A 20,875-nucleotide genomic window follows, 5' to 3' on the forward strand; every position below is an offset into this window, starting at 1 on the left:
AACAGAGCATCGCCCCCTGGTGGGCGTGCCGGGTGGATCCCAGCCGGGCACATGTGGGAGTCTGTCTGACTGCCTCCCTGTTTCTGGCTTCGGAAAAATCCAAAATAATTAAATAAATAAAAATCTTGTCACCTGCAGCATCATGGATGGACCTAGAGGGTTTGTGCTGGATGAAGTCAAAGATAAATGCTGTGATTTCACTTATATGTAGAATCTAAGAAATAAACTCAAATACAGAGAACATTTTGATGGTTGCCATATGGGACATGGGGTTGGGTGAAAACGGTAAAGGGATTGAGTAGAAATTGGTAGTTACAGAACAGTCCCAGGAAGTATGGTGCAGCCATAATATCGCTAACTACGTATGGTGTTGAATGGGTACTAGATTTATTCTGTGCATTGCTTAATTGTATAAATGTGTAATCACTATGTTGCACACCTAAAACTAACATAATGTTGTATTAGGTGTAATTGAAAAAGAAAATAAAAAGATTAGATCTTTTTTATTTCTGGCTTAACAGCAGACAACTCAATTCTCTGAACTGGTCCTGCAGTCTGCTGACACCACAGCCTTACAACTGCTGAGAGGTACCACTACATACAGTGTAAGTCAAGTTCGAATTAGGAGAAACCACATGCCAGCAATTTAAACAAGGAAGATATATATAAGAACTGTGAGATTCAGACTTAAAGAATTCCTTTACTTGCTGGTTTCATCCTAATTCCAGAGGTAATGAGGACACTTGTTGCTTCCTGTCTTTTCCAGACATTTGCTATGGCATGTATAATGGCCTATTATTAATCTACCATATGATATTATCTGACTACCAACTGATCAATCCCCAGTACTTAGAACAGTGCCCAGCACATAAACATCCAGTAAACTTAATTTCCTAAGTGCCAAAATACTCTTTCGGATTTTTGCCATTTAAAATTGCAGAAATTTAGTTTATAGGCCATATAAAACCAGGCAGCAGACCAGTCTGTCCATCTGATTGAGAGGATATCTACTCGTGCCAAGGAAGAGCAAATAAAGAAGCTATTTATTTTAAAAAGAATGTGCGTCTGACCTGTGGTGGTGCAGTGGTTAGTGTTGTTGACCCAGAATACTGAGGTCGCTGGTTTGAAATTCTGGGCTTGCCGGGTTAAGACACGTACAAGAAGCAACTACTGCTAACACTTCGCATTTCTTCCTTTTTCTAAAATCAATAAAAAAAATTAAAAGAATGTGCTTCCCTCAGGTACGAGGATGACATATATGCACTTCCCATAACTGAAGGTATAAAAAACTCACCATCTATGTGGAGCTATTTAATTACAATGAAATAAAACTAAAAATAAAAATCAGTTCCTTACTCACACTAGCAATACTGAAGTACTTAGTAGCCAGAGAACATTGGTGTCAGTGAATACTCACAAACCAGAATACAATAGCAGTTTAAAAGGTCTCACATTTATTACTGATCCAGATCCTATTGCAAAAAAAAAAAAAATTATCGTAGAGAACACTCATTTCCCCAACAATCTCCCAATTAAAACAGCCAAGTGTCCGACAGCAGTGCTCTTTCCAGTGATTTATGAGGTGTAGGCAATGTGAACACAGCATAAATGTGAGCCATCTCATGTGTGGTTCCTTACAGACCCAGTTTGGTTCTCCTCCAGTGCCTCCTCTTAGAGTTGTACCTACAGAGGAGGAAATCGCAAGTTACAAAGCAGTCTTAATCTCAACTGAATTGCTCTCATATACCACAAACTTGGCCTTTTATGTACCATGAAATCCTTGAAAAGCAAACGGTCCCAGTCCCACTTTTCTTTCCTTTACAAGTTTGGAGCTCTTTTTGGAGAGTAAAAAATGATTTGCTAGATGTATAAGAACTAGTCAAATCAATTTTTTACCTCTCAAAATGATTCCAGGGTAGGAAACACACTGGTTCTTAACTGGGACGGGCGCAGTGGAGAGGCTCACCCCTCTCCAAGTGGGTACTCACCGACTTTGATCCAACTGACCTGGAGCAGACCAAGACAGAGACGTGTATACTTGAACCCCCCTTCTCTCTGAACTACATCAGTTTACAGTCATTTCTACACAATGGGACACACACACGCGGGCTTCTACGTAATTTACACAAACATTCTCACTCACTTCAAAACCAAAACAAGTGATTGGCAAACCTAATTGTCCATGTTAGTCTGTCATGATTTTACCTGCTTTAAGGCAAAATCAAAAACAAACATGGTTTTCTTTCAGCAGGATAAATGGCAGTACTTCCACACAATGAAGCACTGTAATTGCAACCTGCTTTCAATACATTTGAAAAGTTGGGCTTGGCCTGTGGCGGTGCAGAGGATGAGGCGTTGATCTGGAACGCTGAGGTTGCTGGCACACAGGACAATGGATGAACAACTAAAGTGAGGCAGCTAGGAGCTGGTGCTTCTTGCCCCACCCACCTGTCCTCTCTCTGTAAAATCAGTAAAATCTTTAAAAAGAAGTTGAGTGGTGGGAGGACATGGTGATACAGGGAGACTTGACTTGTGGTCTCTGTACTCCCAACTCAGTACACAGAGCAATGTACAGTTAAGTGTCGTAGAACTGGGCACCTGAAACCTGTATAATTTGTTAACCAATGTCACCCCAATAAATTCAATAAAAAAAAGTGAATAAATAAAAATTAGAAGACAGCTGAGTCAATAGAAAAATCATCCTAGTGTGCCAATTCTCTGGGTCAAGAGTATGTAATGCTGAATATAAAATACAAAATACTTCCCCAGATCTAGGAATCCAGAGCAAGAGGGGAGTATCAGTAACTGCAGGCACCTTTCTATTGAGCTAGGCACTGACTGTCACATACATTTCTTAAAAAATCTATAAAGGCAGGTCCCACCATCACCAGACAGAGAAACTCATGTTCCCGTTGATAAACATATGTATATAAAAGGGGGGCTTTACTATGGATGCCTGACGTTCTCAACAGAAATCCATCAAACTTGTAGAAGGGTTGAGCTGTCACACAAACCACTTCACCAAGTGATTCAACGCTCCTTTCTCAGTATGGTATGATGGCAACACCATGTGCTTTAAACTCTAGTTGCACCTGTAACAATGAAACATCCCTTATACATATTAATATGCAAAAATAATAAAGACTAGTGTCTAGTATCCAATAAATCAAACGTAGCAAACAACTGGCATATAGAGCTATAGTGGGTGGCAATTTTTACATGTCGCTGGCTGTGAACCCTTTAGTAAATCTTATCATTTCCATGCTCATTTTTCTGCCCCTCACCACCCATCCCAAGGCCCACCAGGTCTCCCAAGAGCAGCGGGGCTGAAGGCACGCAGGAGACCGGAGTTTTAGGTCTAGCTTGGATTGCATAGAACTTTTAATTGGATATTTATGCCCCCAAAGCAATCTTACATTCAAAACAAAATAACAAACACTGGAGGGTGGTGCCCTTACCTGATTTTATTACCAGTTTTCATCCGAATCCATTGGGGAATGGGCCGATTCTGCTTTTGTTTTTTGGCCAGGAACCTCTTGATCCTGAAAGTCTTGTGAGAAGACTGGGAAGGACAGGCAATCAATTTAGACAGTAATACCATAGCTTGCTCAAGTCAAAAAGAATTCTGATTTCACTCATATGTGGGATATAAAACTGAGACGCATAATAAAAGTATGGTGGTTAACAGAGGAAAGGGGTGAGGGGCTAGGAAGGGCCAAACACACGGGACAGAAGGTGGTCACAGGGTGTTGGGGCACTCAATGCAATGTGTAATGTGCCAGGGAGATGTTCGCCTAAAACCCATGTGATCCTATGGGCCAGTGTCACCCCAATAAATTTAACTTCTAAAAACAATATAAACATATATGAAGTTATATTCAACGTCATCAACTCCCTCAATCCAACAAACATCTGAATGCCTAGCATATACTGAAAACAGCTCTCTCAACTCCTCATGCCGTTTGTTTTGTTCCTTGCAAGTTCTTTGGAGGCAGATACCATAATTCCCATCGTTTAAAAACAAAAAACAAAACCAGGGTCAGGGAGGTACGGAATCTGCCTCCATAGGAGTACTAATGTGCAGAGCTGAAATTCAACCCAGATCCTTTCTGAGGCCAGGGGAGGGGATCTTCCCGTCTACCCTAGGAGGCCCACATCCGGCATGGCTAGAACTGGGAAACTTTGTTTTCAAGAAATACAATTTTTAATAAACCAAACAATGTTATCACTTGCAAAATATAACACATGCAAGTCGGTCTCAGTGCCCTTCTTAAACCAGGAGTACTCACCTCCAAGAGTCACCAAGAAAGTAATTAAGATTGACATCCATACCCCCCACATTCAGTATTTATTCCCAAACCACTGATCTTTTTTATTAATTCTAATTATTTAAAGTGGCACTTTTCCAAGGGTGACTTTTCCCATTTCTCTTTGCATTTTGGGGGGCTTTCATGAAGAACTCGGTCATCTAAGCCCAACTGCAACCAACACCCCCCATACCCACAGGACAATCTGGAGAAACAGTATGGATGGTGGCCTAAGTCTGGCCAGTGTGGTCCAGGACACCCTTGTGTAACAGAGGCCATTATAAAGAAGACAAAGACTATGCTCTATCTCCTCGCTCGCAGTAGTAGTTGTAAATTAAAACTTCTACCATCTACTAAAACTATTAAAAAAAACAAATAACTGGTCCTCTCCATATGTAGAAGCCTATAAACAAGTTTAACTTCTCAGGGAACTGTCACAGGAAAAACCCCGAACAGTGAATGTTCGCCGTTAGCATTTTACGAAGAATGCCCAAAGGGCAGATAGGTTCACATAAGAGCACTCCTGTTCAAGTGGCTTCCACCGAGTGAACAAAGAACTAAAAAACTCCTGGAAGCCCAGAACGTGGTAGGCGCCTGGCCGCCAAACAAAAAAATCCCCCCCCCCAAAAAAAAAAACACTTTGCGAAGACCAGCAGCCCACATCGTATCCTCGATGCCAGGTACGCGTCGCAGGCATTGCGCAGTCGAGCCACGATTTCTGGGGTGCCCCCCCGCGACCTCTTTCTCTGTCCCAGGACCTCAGTTCGCCCCGGGAGAAGCGCAAAGGGAAAGGGCAACGACCACCTGGGCCGCGGCCTGGAGCACAGCCCCCCCCCCACCTCGTGGCGCCAGCGCAGGCCGCCCCTTCCCAAGTGCTTGCTCACTAGCTTCCCGCCAGGCCCAACTGGAGCAGGGACCAAACTCATCTTCCCTGCAAAAAGCCCGTAAACAGACCCCCGCACCTTGGCGACGCCCACCCCGCGTGCGAGCTTGCGGGAGACCTCCGATCTCGGGAAGCCACCCCCGCGCGGATGGTAATGGATGGACTTACCATGGCGAGGAAGAAACAACCGCACACACCACGATGGCGGAGAGAAAAAGGACGAAGCAGGCGGAAATACGCGTTTAGTGGGACTGGCGGGCGGGGCTTCGGTCTGACGCGAGCAGTCCCCACCCTTCCTGGGGGCCCCTCCTCTCAGACGCTCCCGCGGCGCCGTGGGAAACCGGGCTCCTTCCAGCAAAATGGACTTCGCTTTGCGTGTCTTCCGTAAGTGGGTTCCTCCGAGCCCGTCGGCGTGTCAGGGGCACCTGCTTCGTGGGTAAGGACGACCGCCATTATCAAGACCAAAACAGAAGCCCTTCGGGGAGGTGAAAGCGCTAAGTGGGTGGGCCTAACTCCAAGGGAAGGGGGCGGGGCGTCAGGTCTGAGCGCGCGAGATTTCCGCTTGCGCGCGCGGAAGCTGGGCCCTGGAGGTTCTGGGTGGGAACGCGGTTTCTGCGCAGCTTGAAGTACAGTTGGCTCTAAACGATACGGTTTTGATCTGCGTGCGCCCACTTCTACGTGGATGTTTTGCAAACCATATACAGTCCGCTCTCAAGTTTCCCCTGTTATCACATCCGTGGGTTCAAGCAAAATAGTGTTTTTGATCCACGGTTTGAAATCCTGGGGTGCGGGTCTGGAGGACCGCCGCCTGCATTGTCCTAGGACTGTGTGCATTGTTTTACGCTGTTTTATATAAGGGACTTGATCATGTGTGGATTTGGTATGAGGGCGGAGTCCTGGAACAAACCTCCCACCCCCGCCCTGCGGATACCAAAGGGGGACTGAGTGTTTGCGCAGTCAGAAGTTACACATGGGTTTTTTTTTTTACTGCGTGGGGGGTCGGCCAAACACCCCCAACCCGTGTTGTTGAGGGTCAACTGTAGTATCCACCTGGCTACGCGGTGTGGGACAGGAAGGGACAGTGCTCTTAGAGGAAGCAGGAGATACCAGCGGGGGCTGGACCAGGTGAGTGGGCCCTATAAGCCTAGAGACAGCCAAGGAACTGTAGGCAGTGTAGGCAAGAGGTTTTCGATGAAGGTTTTAAGCTTAGAAAGTTCTGGACAGAACTGTTTCCTTGTTTGCTGAGAAGCCCAGACTAACATTGTAGTCCACCTTTGGCAAAATATACAGGAAGTCATGGCAACAATTTGGATGTTACTGTTTCCATTTTCATCTTTTTCTTATTTATAAAGAAAGAACTTTCAAAAACAGAGAAGCCTGCTAAGCAAAGTTTTTAAAAATGAAAACAAAGAAGTTTTTATATGTCTTTGCAGTCACCTCCAGTGGTTTTGCACCAATAGAGTAAGGTAAGAGTTTTCAACCTGTGGTCCACAAGGGTTCATGTTTAGAATTCACAGAATACATGAACTTGGATGGTTCACTTAGTTTTCATTCAACTCAGAAGTGTAGCAGTTTATATACAAATATAGGCAACAAACTGCAGTGGTAATTAGCAATACCAAATGTCTTGCTCACCAATAGAAATCTCAGATCATACCACATTCAAGTTGATGCTGTGGGGGGGTGTAAAAAGAATTTTCCTCCATATTTCTAAACTCTTTAGGTTTGACTAATCAAATTAAAATGAGATATTAACAGGAGATAAATGACCAAACTTATTACATAATTACCTATAGGGTGTTTCGTAAGGCTATAAGATTCAGGGACTCATTATGCAATTGAGGCATATAACATTCTGGACTAAGGAGAAGGAGACAAGTCTGGGACTTCAAAGGGAGAGTAGGCAACTCACAGGTAGGGGAAAAAGAATAAACATTTGGTAAATAAATTCTTGCCTGGCCACCAGAAACATGGGAAGTCTAACAGACTTTCTATATTCTTCCCCATCGACCACACTTACATCATATTACGCTCCTTCCTTCAAGCAGATTTTTCTATCTGAATTCCTTTAGGCAGGTAAAGGAAGAGGTTAAAAAAATGCCTTTTCTTTAGTTTGTTGGACTTTTATTGTTTCAGCTCAAAATAATCTACATGCCAGGGTGGCACATTCTGGGGAGACACGTTCTGGACTCCTACAATGTAGATGTCTCCCTCTCCCTTGTTTGAAGTTTCACTAGTTATTAGGACCACAAGTAGAATTGTGTTAAGAAGCCCATGTGTTGCTATACTCATTTATTTAGAAAATATTTTGACCCTGGCTGGTTGACTCAGTGGTAGAGCGTTGGCCTGCTGTGTGGAAGTCTGGGTTCAATTCCCGGTCAGGGCAGTGATGTAGTGAACATAACTGGTGCCCAGGGCACGACACTTTATTGGTGCCCCCCTCCCCTTCTACTACACTTTTCTTGCTTGTCTTGGAGACCATTTGGCGCCCCTCTGTGGGTGGCGCCGGTTGTATGATAGACCCCCTTGGCCTGCCTCGCTAAGCTACTGGGTCAGGGCACCATCTTCTTCTCCACTCCTCCACCTTCCCCTCCTCTCTCTGTCTCTCTCTCTGTTCTATCTCTTTCTCTACTCCTCCTACTGCCAGGGCTCGAACTGGTTGAGCAAATTGGCCCCAAGCTCTGAGGATGACTCCATGGCCTCGCCTCAGGTGCTAAAATAACTCGGTTGCCAAGCAATGGAGCAGCGGCCCCAGATGGGCAGAGCATCGCTCTGTAGGGGGCTTGCTGGGTGTTTCCCAGTCGGGTGCATGCAGGAGTCTGTCTCTGCCTCCCTGCCTCTCACTTAATAAATAAAATAAAGTAAAATAAATGAAATATTTTGAGAGCTGTTTTGCAGTGTAATTGGTTTTTCTTTGTAATCATATGTACTTTGTTTTAAAAACATTCCGAAAATAAATCTCTACACTTCATGAGATTGCCAAAGGGTTCCACAGCACAAAAATGGTATGAATTCTTGGATTGGAGTATAGTGACATGGTAGAACAAAGTAGATAGGAGGTTTTGGAAATAGTCTGGACAAGAAATGATGGTGGCCCAAAGTAAGACAGTCCCCACGATGTTGAATAAGAAGAACTAAAATCAAGCCCTGTCCAGATAAGCTAGCTCTGTTGGCTAGAGCTTCCCTAAGCACAGAGGCTGCAGGTTCAGTCCCAGGTCAGGGCACACACCCGAACAGATTGATGTTTCTATCTCTTTTTCCCTCTCCCTTCCTCTCTCTAAAGTTACTAAATAAAAAAGGAAGAAATAAAATCAAGAGACATTGAAACATAAAAGTAACAAGATGTGGTTCCATGTTTCTGCCTTGAGCATGCTGGTGCCTTAGAATTAGAGTGGGATTCCAGAAACCATGGGAAGCTTGAACCCAATTTCACAGTTACCGGTTTTTAACAGTGCAAGTTTTCTTACATTAATCCCATCCAGTTTTAAAATTCAGACCCTCATCCAGATAATTTTACATTTAATTGAAGAGAGAGACCTCAGACTTTGTAACCTGGATTATTCTTTCTATCATCTATATCTATCTATCTATCTATCTATCTATCTATCTATCTATCTATCTATCTATGTATTCGTTCATTCATTTGCAGCAGATAAGCCCTTAATTGATTAAATTAGCATCATCATCATCATAGCTTTCATTTACCTCAGATTTAGGGTGTGACTGACACTGCAACATACTGGCTATGTGACTTTAACTAGGCAATGGAACACATAACTTAGCCCATCTGTGCTTCAGGTCTTTATCTTTTATTATTTTTTATTTTAGAGAGAGAGGAAGGGAGAGAAACACTGATCTGTTCCTATATGTGTCCTGATCGGGGATTAAACTGGCATCCTCTGCATATCGGGACAAGGCTCCAACCAACTGAGCTGTTCGGCCAGGGCAGCCCATCTGCGCTTCAGTTTCATCTGCTGTAAAATTGGGATAAATAATATTTCTTAACTCATAGTGCTGTGGTGAGGATTTCAAGTCACTGGTAGGATATATACCCGATATTAATAGCTACCAAGCTCAGTGAAGAGCACCCATGATTGCGTTCATTCCCTTGTATTGTAACAGGGCAGATAGTGCTAGGAACCATAAAAAACACACACAGCCTGACCTGTGGTGGCGCAGTGGATAAAGCGTCAACCTGGAAATGCTGAGGTCGCCGGTTCAAAACCCTGGGCTTGCCTGGTCAAGGCACATATGGGAGTTGATGCTTCCTGCTCCTCCTCCTTCTTTCTCTCTGTCTCTCTCTCTCTCTCTCCCTCTCTCTCTCCTTTCTAAAATGAATAAATAAAATAAAAATTTATAAAAACAAAAACAAAAAAAAACAAACAAAAACACACACAAACTATTACAAGAACGTTGAAGGGGTGATGATTGACAATTAAGAGGCAGAGGTAACATTTGAACTCGTCCTTGCAAGGTGAGTAGTGGTGGTGTTATGAGGTGAATTGTATTTTCCCAAAGTTCATATGTTGGAGCCTTAATCTCTATTATCTCAGAATGTGACCTTATTTGGAGGTAGGGCATTTACTGAGGTGCTGAAGATGAGGCTTGTTAGTGTGGGCCCTAGTCCAGTCGAACTGGGTCCTTATCAGATGAGATTAGGACACAGATACCAGGGATGCATTCTCATGCGGAAAGACCATTTGAAAAAAGACACAATGAGAAGGTGGTCAGCCATCTGCAAATGAAGGAGAGAGGCCTCAGGAGAAACGGAACCTGATGACCCCTTGATCTTGGACTTCCAGCTCCTGGAACTGTGAGAAATTTCTGTTGTGTAAGCCCCCCAGTCTGTAGTATGTTAGTATGGCAGCTCTAGCAAACCAATACAGGTGGGATCAGCACATGGGGAGCTAAGGGGGAAGGGTTTTCCAGCTAGGAGGACCAGCCCACCTCCAGTCACAAGGGTTGATACGCAGTACATTCTGATTGGTTGGAACCAGGGAAGCCAGTTTCAGCAACGGGTTCAACAGAGCTGGGTCTCAGGGGTCAGAAAGGACAAGGACTATGAACAGGCTCCAGAATGTGATGTAAGGGGTTTCTTGGTGCCCACCAAAGTTGGGCAGTAAACAGGCAGGAAAGTGGCAAGAAGGGGAAAGAGTGTGGTGAGCTGGGGCGGAACCTGAAGGGGATGTTTTTAGGATGTTTGGGTGTGAAGGGAAGGAGACAAGGAGGGCAGTGAGAGACGGTGGTGGGCTCAAGAGTTGGTCATTTCTGCTTGATGATGGACAGGAAGACGAGAAGGAGAGAGAATAAAGATGTAAGGAAACCTAGGAATAATGGATAGTGGGGGGATTTTGGAGGATGTGGGGGGTAGCGCTGAGAGTATAAAGAGAGGAGTTTGCCTTGAAAAGAACAGCCATTTCCCACATGGAAGGGGAAGGATGGATGAAGAGAATTTTTTTTTTGCAAATTTATTTTTTTTTAATATTTTTTATTTATTGATTTTTTAGAGAGAGAGGAGTGAGAGAGACAGAGAGAGAGAGAAGGGGGAGGAGCAGGAAGCATCAACTCCCATATGTGCCTTAACCAGGCAAGCCCAAGGTTTCGAACCGGCGACCTCAGTGTTCCAGGTCGACGCTTTATCCCACTGCGCCACCACAGGTCAGGCGAATTTTGTTTTTTAATTATGTAAATATTTTACATGCTTCCATTTACATCCTATATGACCCTGCATTTCCTCTCCTAGGTGTTTCCCCAACAGAGGGGTGAACGAATGTGCATCAAAAGGTATGTACTAAATTGCTATAGCAGAATTATTTCTAATAGCTCCAAACTGTAAACTGTCCTAGTCTATCACCAGGTGAATGGATAAACTGTGGTCCATTTACCGAGGGCTGATAACATAGCAGCAGTGCTCAAACTGTAATCCAGGGAACTCTGGCGGGTCCTCAGTATCTTTCAGAGGATCTGCGAGGTCAAAGGTATTTTTTTTAATTTATTTTATTTTTTATTTATTTTTATTTTTATTTAATCATTTTAGAGAGGAGGGAGGGAGGGAGGGAGGGAGGGAGAGAGAGAGAGAGAGAGAGAGAGAGAGAGAGAGAGAAAGGGGGGAGGAGCAGGAAGCATCAACTCCCATATATGTCTTGACCAGACAAGTGCAGGGTTTTGAACCAACCGGCAACCTCAGTGTTCCCAGGTCAACGCTGCTTTATCCACTGCGCCACCAGAGGTCAGGCTATTTTTATTTTTTTATTTTATTTTTTTTAGTGAGAGAGACAGAGGGGAGGGGACAGACAGGGACAGACCAGGAAGGGAGAGAGATGAGAAGCATCAACTCGTTAATTGCAGCACTTTAGTTGTTCATTGATTGCTTCTCATATGTGCCTTAACCGGGGTGGGGGGTGGGGGGGGGTGGCTCCCACCGATCCAGTGACCTTGGACTTCAAGCCAGTGACCGTGGGGTGCTGTCGATGATTTCACGCTCAAGCTGGTGAAATCAAGTAAAATAAAGTAATCACATGCTCAAGCTGGTGATGCCACGCTCAAGCCAGTGACCTTGGGGTTTTCACTCTGGGTCCTCAGCATGCCAGGTTGACACTCTTATCCACTGCGCCACCACCTGGTCAGGCAGTGGGTGTTGTATTTCAATATAAAGTTAAAAACACATTTATATGGGTCTACAGACAAAGCCAGAGATGAAACATGTACCATGGTCTAGTGCAGGGGTCGGGAACCTTTTTGGCTGAGAGAATCATGAATGCTACATATTTTAAAATGTAATTCCGTGAGAGCCATACAACGACCCGTGTATGTTACGCATTATCCAATAAAAATTTGGTGTTGTCCCGGAGGACAGCTGTGAATGGCTCCAGCCACCCGCAACCATGAACATGAGTGGTAGGAAATGAATGGATTGTAATACATGAGAATGTTTTATATTTTTAACGTTACTATTTTTTTTTATTAAAGATTTGTCTGTGAGCCAGATGCAGCCATCAAAAGAGCCACATCTGGCTCGCGAGCCATAGGTTCCTGACCCCTGGCCTAACGGCTATTCTGGGCTCTGCCCCTTCTCCCCTCCCCCATAGGCTATTTTCCCATAGCTAATTTTTATTAGTCACTGATTTCTCCTTCCATTGTTTCTTTCTGGAAAATATCTGAATCGTTTCATTTTCATTTAATTTCAAATATTCATATATTAGAATAACTGCCCTTTCACCTTCCTGTAGCAAAAGTAGGATGTTATATAGAAGAGAGAACTTGGGAGATGGAGAGAAGGAGAACCAAATGGCACACAGTCGTTGGCTTAATCACAGGAAATCAGGAGGCTGAGCAGCCAACTGTGGAGAATAAAGGCTTTTGGAGAAGAGAGAAGGGTTTGGAAGAGATACGTGCATTCACTTGAGAAGGTGAATGACCTTACTGTGTGCAATAGTTGGGTAGACTGGGCGGTAGAGGTTGGGGGAAAAGGTCTTCAGAGAAGCAGCTGCTTGAGGGAAATCCTGACAGGAATAGGAGAGGGCAGAGAAGGGGAGCGAGGGACAGCTTTCTGGGAAGGAACTATATTTGTAAAAGTGTAGAGGCCAAGAGCACATATCCAGGGCCTTTCAGGGTAGGCCTAGACAGTGGTTTACAACCACTGGTCCAGCGACCAGTCTGCCCGAAATTTTGTGCCGGTCCACAAAATAGTTAACCACCCTATTGTCTGAGCTTTATCCTGGGGGCAAACAATCTGCAACTTCTTTAGCTGACTATTTTTTTGTGCCTGACCAGGAGGTGGCACAGTGTACAAAGCGTCGAACTGGGACGCAGAGGACCCAGGTTTGAAACCCTGAGGTTGCCCTTTCGTGTACTTGCTTGGTGAAACCATAACCCTGGTAAATCCAGTTCTCTACCTGCTCACCATCCTGCCCCTCTGTCAGCTGAGTGAGGCAGGAGGAAGCCGACTGGTCTCATGTCAGGTTCATGACCACTAATTTCAAGTGGGCCTTCAATGCTGCCTCAAAACCCTATATATATACACACACATACATATACATACATACATATATATATATATATATATATATATATATATATATATATACATATATATCCCAGTTTCATACCTATTCAGTGCAGTTTGATGTGGGCTCACGCACAGATTTTTTAGGGCTCCATAGGTAGCTATCCCGTAGCCTCTACAGACTCGTCACTGACTGATGGCCTACCAGAACGGGGTTTCTCCACCAAACTGCCGGTTTCCTTCAGCTGCTTATTCCACTGAGTAATGTTATTCCTATGGGGTGGTGCTTCGTTATAAACGCGCCAATATTCACGTTGCACTTTGGTCACGGATTCGAATTTAGTGAGCCACAGAACACACTGAACTTTCCTCTGTACCATCCACATCTCGACTGGCATGGCCGTGGGCTGTTCCGCTGTATATACGGTGTTATGTCATCATCTGCGCATGCACACATGCTGCCACATCATCCTACAGAAACTGGGAGGGTTTTCCTTTTATTTGGTGTAGATTTCACATTTCTGTCATCTTTTGTTGCTTTCCTGTGACCGGTCAAAAGTGCACCATGACTTTATGGACACACTGTATTTTATTTAAGTGAGAGGAGGGGAGATAGACAAACTCCTGCATGTGGCCTGACCAGGATCTACCCAGAAACCCACATCTGGGGCCAATGCTCTGCCCATCTGGGGCCATGCTCACAACTGAGCTATTTTTAGCACCCTAGGCAAGGCTCCACAGAGCTATCCTCAGCATGCCCAGGGCCAACATACTCGAATCAATCAAGCTATGGCTGTGGGAGAGGAAGAGAGAAAGAGAGAGAAGGGGGAGTAGGAGGGGTAGAAAAGCAGATGGTACCTTCTTCTGTGTGCCTTGACCAGGAATCAAACCTGGGACTTCCACATGCCGGATCAATGCTCTACCACAGAGACAACTGGCCAGGGCCCCTATATTTCTTGAGTCCAGACACTTTCTCATACTAGAGCAGTGCTTCTGAAGCTTAATGTTCATACAGTTTACCTGGGGATCTTGTAAGAATATAGATCTGATTCTGCATATCTGATAACTTCCCAGGTCTGTGCTTGCTGCTGGAGTGTGGAGCCACACTTTTAAGTAGCATGGTCATAGGCCGGGGATGAAATACTTTTTCTTATATTAAATCTTTCAGACTTTGCAGGCGACATATGGCGTCTGTTGCTGCTGTTCAACTGCCTTTGCAGCTAGACAAAATGTGAATGAATGAGTGTGCCTGGGTTCCAATAAAATTTTAGTTACAGATAATAAAATTTTGAATTTCAAAGAATTTTTGTGTGTCACAAGATATGCTTCTTTTGATTTTTTTTAAGTACTAAAAAATGCAGAAACTATCCTCAGCTTGCAGGCTGTACACAGATAGGCAGTGGCTGAGTTTGCTCCAGTTTTCAAACCTCTCCTTTCTCATCACACTCACAACCCTTCCTCCTCCATTCTCACTCTCAGTTGGTGGCTTTGTTTCCTAGTCACTGAGAATATTTAAGCCATCAAAGAATTTCCATAACTCACCCTGGCCTGATAGCTTGGCTGGTTAGAGCATCGTACCAAAATGCCAAGGTTGTGGGTTTGATCTTATCAGGGCACATATAGGAACAGATCAGTGTTTCTCTCTCTCTCTCTCTCTCTCTTTCTCTCTTCCTTCCTCTCTCTAAAATAATACATAAACTAAAAAGCAAAAACAAAAAAAACAAACAAAAAACAAAAAACCCCAAAATAAAACAAATCTGCTCTTTGTGTGTATGTGTGTGTGACAGAGACAGAGGGAGACTGAGAGAGGGACAGACAGGCAGGAAGGGAGAGAGATGAGAAGCATCAATTCTTCCTTGTGGCTCCTTAGTCTCTTTAACTTCTTTTTTTTTTTTTTTTTTTTTTTTTTTTTTTTTTTTTTTACAGAGACAGAGTCAGAAGGAGGGATAAACAGGGACAGACAGACAGGAACAGAAAGATGAGAGGCATCAATCGTTAGTTTTTCATTGCGCGTTGCAACACCTTAGTTGTTCATTGATTGCTTTCTCATATGTGCCTTGACCGCGGGCCTTCAGCAGACCGAGTAACCCCTTGCTTGAGCCAGCAACCTTGGGTCCAAGCTGGTGAGCTTTTGCTCAAACCAGATGAGCGTGCACTCAAGCTGGTGACCTTAGGGTCTCGAACCTGGGTCCTCTGCATCCCAGTCTGATGCTCTGTCATTGTGCCACCGCCTGATCAGGCTCCTTAGTCTCTTTAGTTGTTTATTGATTGCTTTCTCATATGTGCCTTGATGGGGAGGGGGGGCTATGGCAGAGCAAGTGACCCCTTGCTCAAGCCAGTGACCTTTGGGCTCAAGCCAATGACCATGGGGTCATGTCTATGATCCCACGCTCAAGCCAGTGACCTCGCGCTAAAGTCTGCAACCTTGGTTTTTTTGTTTTGTTTTGTTTTGTTTTTGTATTTTTCTGAGGCTGGAAACGGGGAGAGACAGTCAGACAGACTCCCGCATGTGCCCGACCGGGATCCACCCGGCACGCCCACCAGGGGCGATGCTCTGCCCCTCCGGGGCGTTGCTCTGCCGAGACCAGAGCCACTCTAGCGCCCGGGGCAGAGGCCAAGGAGCCATCCCCAGCGCCCGGGCCATCTTTGCTCCAATGGAGCCTTGGCTGCGGGAGGGGAAGAGAGAGACAGAGAGGACGGCGGGGGGGGGGGGGGGTGTGTGGAGAAGCAAATGGGCGCTTCTCCTATGTGCCCTGGCCGGGAATTGAACCCGGGTCCCCCGCATGCCAGGCCGACGCTCTACCGCTGAGCCAACCGGCCAGGGCCAACCTTGGGGTTTTGAACCTGGGTCCTCTGCGTCCCTGTCTGACGCTCTATTCACTGCGCCACCACCTGGTCAGGCTAAAACCTGCTCTTGACCCCAGCTCTATTTCCATCCAACTACCGCTCCTTCCTAACTAAAAGATCTGTCTGTATTTACTGTTTGCAGTTTCTCTCCTCCATTCCTTTTCTTGAGATAGAATATACCATAAGACCATAAGTTATCATTTTAAAGTATACAATTCAGTGTTCTTTTTCTTTTTCTGAGAGTGATAAGCATCACCTCGTAGATGCGTAACTTTAGTTCATTGATTGCTTCTCATACATGCCTTGACCGGTGGAGAGTGGGGCCTACCTTAGCCAATGACCCCTTGCTCAAGCTAGAGACCTCTGGGCTCAAGCCAGTGACCATGGGATCATGTCTATGATCTCATGCTCAAGCTGGTCACCATGGGGTTTTGGACCTGGGACCTCAGTGTCCCAGGCTGATGCTCTGTCTACTGAGCTACCACCGGTCAAGGCATGTATGAGAAGCAATATATACAAAAAAAGCCCAAGTCTTTTTTTTTTTTTTTTTGAAATCCAAGTGTTTGCAGGTCTTTTTTAAAAATTATTTTTATTTATTTATTTATTTTATTATTTTTTTTTCCTTTTTTTTTTTTTTTTTTTCATTTTTCTGAAGCTGGAAACAGGGAGAGACAGTCAGACAGACTCCCGCATGCACCCGACCGGGATCCACCCGGCACGCCCACCAGGGGCGACGCTCTGCCCACCAGGGGGCGATGCTCTGCCCATCCTGGGCGTCGCCATGTTGCGACCAGAGCCACTCTAGCGCCTGAGGCAGAGGCCACAGAGCCATCCCCAGCGCCCGGGCCATCTTTGCTCCAATGGAGCCTTGGCTGCGGGAAGGGAAGAAAGAGACAGAGAGGAAAGTGCGGCGGAGGGGTGGAGAAGCAAATGGGCGCTTCTCCTGTGTGCCCTGGCCGGGAATCGAACCCGGGTCCTCCGCACGCTAGGCCGATGCTCTACCGCTGAGCCAACTGGCCAGGGCTTATTTATTTATTTTAGAGAAGAGAGACAGAGAGGGGGGGAGCAGGAAGTGTCAACTCCCATACGTGCATTGACCGGGCAAGCCCAGGGTTTTGAACCGGCGACCTCAGCGTTCCATCCAGGTCGATGCTTGATCCACTGCGCCACCACAGGTCAGTCCCAAGTCTTTTTTAAAAATTCTGTTGATTGCCTGACCAGGCAGTGGCACAGTGGATAGAGCATCGGACTGGGACACGGAGGACTCAGGTTTGAAACCCTGAGGTCACCAGCTTGAGTGCGGGCTTATCTGGTTTGAGCAAAGCTTACCAGCTTGAGCCCAAGGTCGCTGGCTTGAGTAAGGAGTCACTCGGTCTGCTGTAGCCCTCCAGTCAAGAGACATCTGAGAAAACAGTCAATGAGCAACTAAGGTGCTGCAACGAAAAATTGATGCTTCTCATCTCTCTCCCTTCCTGTCTGTCTGTCCCTGTCTATCCCTCTCTCTGACTCTCTCTCTCTGTCTCTATCAAAAAATAAATTGTATTGATTGATTGATTTTAGAGAGGAAGGCAGGAGAGAGAAACATCGAGTTTTTGTTCCACTTACTTATGATTTCATTGGCTGATTCTTGTATGTTGCCTGACCAGGGATTGATCCTGCAACCTTGGCATATCAGAGTGATGTTTCAACCAAGTGAACTACTTGGCCGGTGCAAAAAGCCCAAGTTTAGCTTTGACTTGTAAGATTTTGCCCATTAGCTCCATGACTTTATTCCATTCCTTTAGACTACTCTCCCCTGCTCGCTCTTTTCCAGCCATAATGGCCTCTGCCGTTTCTGAACAGGCCAGACGCTCCTAATCCCGGGGCTTTATCACGTACTTTTCCTTTTGTAGTAGGAGTGTGAGAAATATTTGTGAAGGAATAATTGAGCTCTGTGAGATTCCTATGGATGGCTAATCCTAGGTATATAGATATCAATTTATACTGTATTATTAATTGATTGATTTTACAAAGAGTGGAGGGGGAGGCAGCGAGAAATATCAACTCACAGTTACTTCACTTTAGTTGTTCACTGCTTGCTTGTTGTTTGTGCCTTGACTAGGCAGCCCAGGGTTTTGAACAGGCAATCTCTGCGTTCCAGGTTGACACTCTATCCACTGCACAAGCACAGGCCAGGCATCAATATATACTTTCCAAGATTTCACCAAGTGTGAGCCTATCTTTGCTACCTTGACATCTTTAATTATATAAATAATCATAATAAAAGTTTGTGCTGTAGAGCAGTGGTCCCCAAACTTTTTTGGGCCATGGACCATTTTAATGTCAGAAAATATTTTCACGGACCAGCCTTTAGGGTGGGACGGATAAATGTACAAAATAAAATTATGCGACTGGTGTAAAAAATGTGGTACTTTTAAATATAATTGTCGAAATTACGAGACAAGTGTCAAGAGTGAGTCTTAGACGGATGTAACAGAGGGAATCTGGTCATTTTTTAAAAATAAAACATTGTTCAGACTTAAATGTAAATAAAACGGAAATAATGTAAGTTATTTATTCTTTCTCTGCGGACCAGTATCAAATGGCCTGTAGACCGGTACTGGTCCGCGACCCAGGGGCTGGGGACCATTGCTGTAGAGGACAGCCCTGAAGACACTAAAGAAGATTTTGGGCCCTCATAAAAACATATAGCATATAGAACTTCTGCATACCAACAAAAGGCTAACTCCTCTAACTTTTCTCTGATGGAAGTGGTTTAAAGATAACATCTATGACTCCCATAGGGTTAGATCTTAGTTTGCCTCTTGAGGTTTTCCTGCCCACACCCCTTAACATCGCTGCTTTCACCAGAACAGCAAACTTCCATGCTGAAAGAAGCACGGGAGCAGGACAGTGTTCACTGCCGTGGTCTTAGTGCCGGCACGTAGCACATGCGCAATGAATGTTTAGATACTCATGTCTGAGCTGTTTCCATCCTGGATTTTTTTTTAATTTATTTTTTTAAGACTTTATTCATTTTAGAGAGGAGAGAAGGAGGGGGGGGGAGAGAGAGAGAGAGAGAGAGAGAGAGAGAGAGAGAGAGGAGGGGAGGAGCAGGAAGCATCAACTCCCATATGTGCCTTGACCAGGTAATCCCAGGGTTTTGAACCGGCGACCTCAGCATTCCAGGGCGATGCTTTATCCACTGCGCCACCACAGGTCAGGCTCCATCCTGGATTTTTTTGTGTGTGACAGACAGAGAGACAGAGAGAGGGACAGACAGAAAGGGAGAGAGATGAGAAGCATCAATTCTTTGTTGCAGCTCCTTAGTTGTTCATTGACTGCTTTCTCGTATGTGCCTTGACCCAGGGGCTACAGCAGAGCAAGTGACCCCTTGCTCAAACCAGTGACCTTGGGCTGAAGCCAGTGATCTTCGGGCTCAAGCCAGTGACCATGGGGTCATGTCGATGATCCCACGTGCAAGCCAGTGACCTTGGGCTCAAGCTGGTGAGCCTTGCTCAAACCAGATGAGTTCGTACTCAAGCCAGCAACCTCGGAGTTTTGAACCTGGGTCCTCCGCGTCCCAGTCGGACGCTCTATCCACTGCACCACCACCTGGTCAGGCTCCATCCTGTGTTTATTTCCAGAGAAATCAAGACCTATGTCTAAGAAAAGTAAACAAAAGTGGAATGAATGCTTTTCTGTTTACAGCATTTTTTTATTAAGAACATGAAATTATGAATTATGAGGAAGTGGTCCTCACCTTCTCCCCTGACACAAGAAAGAGAACAAGACAAGGAAGCAAACTAGAGAAAGACAGAAGGCACTGTGGCAAAGAAAGTGAAGATGGACTTTATTTTTTATTTTTTCCGGAGACAGAGAGTCAGAGAGAGGGATAGATAGGGACAGACAGACAAGAATGAAGAGAGATGAGAAGCATCAATCATTAGTTTTTCGTTGTGACACCTTAGTTGTTCACTGACTGCTTTCTCATATGTGCCTTGACCGTGGGCCTTCAGCAGACTGAGTGACCTCTTGCTCAAGCCAGAAACCTTGGGTCCAAGCTGGTGAGCTTTGCTCAAACCAGATGAGCCTGTGCTCAAGCTGGTGACCTTGGGGTCTTGAACCTGGGTCCTCCTCAACCCAGTCCGACGCTCTATCCACCGCACCACCGCCTGGTCAGGCTCAAGGTGGACTTTAAACACAATTTAGCGCCTGACCTGTGGTAGCACAGTGGATAAAGCATCGACCTGGAACACTGAGGTCACTGGTTTGAAGCCCTGGGCTTGCCTGGTCAAGGCTCATATGGGAGTTGATGCTTTCTGCTCCCCCTCCTTCTCTCTCTCTCTAAAAATAAATAAAATCTAAAAGTAAAAACAATGGTTTAGCAGGAGGGCAGGCCCTGCTGTATAGCCTTAGCAGTTTAGGGATTTTCTGCAGCAACACGTGGCAGCTTCGGGGCAGGAGCCTCCCCCGGCAGCGCTGCCACTGCGCTTCTCGTGCTGCACTGTGCTCTGGTTATCTCCAGCTGTCTCTTGCCGCCACTGGGCCATGGTTTTTCAGCGACAAGGACTTGTTTGAGTCTTTGACACCCCCCACCCAGGGCCTGGCACTGTCAGTGATTAGTAAATGTTTGCTAAATGGAGACATAAAGGAGAAGAGATTTAAGGGGGAGTGGGGAAGTGGTTCACCAAGTGGGACTGGCCAGGCAAGCTGAAAGAAAGAGGGAAGTGCTGGAAACAGACTGCAGAGCTGGCAGCTGGCGCTAGGCTGGCTAAGGTGGCATGTGATGCCAACTCACAAATGATGCATTCCGGAGCATTGCTTCCACTCAGACCAACTCTAACCTCTGCC

The 20,875-nt window shown here is 45.4% G+C and overlaps 1 protein-coding gene and 1 non-coding gene across 2 annotated transcripts; both read right to left on the reverse strand.

Annotated features, from left to right (window-relative positions):
• Positions 1-1,426: 1,426 nt before the first annotated feature.
• On the reverse strand, positions 1,427-5,682 carry RPL39 (ribosomal protein L39). Its single transcript, XM_066356136.1, has 3 exons — positions 5,359-5,682; positions 3,459-3,562; positions 1,427-1,683 (listed from the first exon to the last, which is right to left on the reverse strand). Exons 1-3 carry the CDS (start codon positions 5,359-5,361, stop codon positions 1,635-1,637), a joined length of 156 nt encoding a protein of 51 aa, XP_066212233.1. The 5' UTR covers positions 5,362-5,682; the 3' UTR covers positions 1,427-1,634.
• On the reverse strand, positions 2,175-2,303 carry LOC136386627 (small nucleolar RNA SNORA69). Its single transcript, XR_010747991.1, has one exon. It is a non-coding gene; the product is annotated as a small nucleolar RNA SNORA69 (small nucleolar RNA).
• Positions 5,683-20,875: the final 15,193 nt, after the last annotated feature.

This window comes from Saccopteryx leptura, chromosome X, assembly GCF_036850995.1.
Source record: "Saccopteryx leptura isolate mSacLep1 chromosome X, mSacLep1_pri_phased_curated, whole genome shotgun sequence".
In the NCBI taxonomy this organism is placed as follows: domain Eukaryota; kingdom Metazoa; phylum Chordata; class Mammalia; order Chiroptera; family Emballonuridae; genus Saccopteryx; species Saccopteryx leptura.

Excerpts from the sequence above, each read along its gene's own strand:
- RPL39 (XM_066356136.1), bottom strand. Across the intron at positions 1,684-3,458 it reads AAAACTGGTAATAAAATCAG|GTACAACTCTAAGAGGAGGC; the intron begins GTAAGGGCACCA and ends CCTCCTCTGTAG.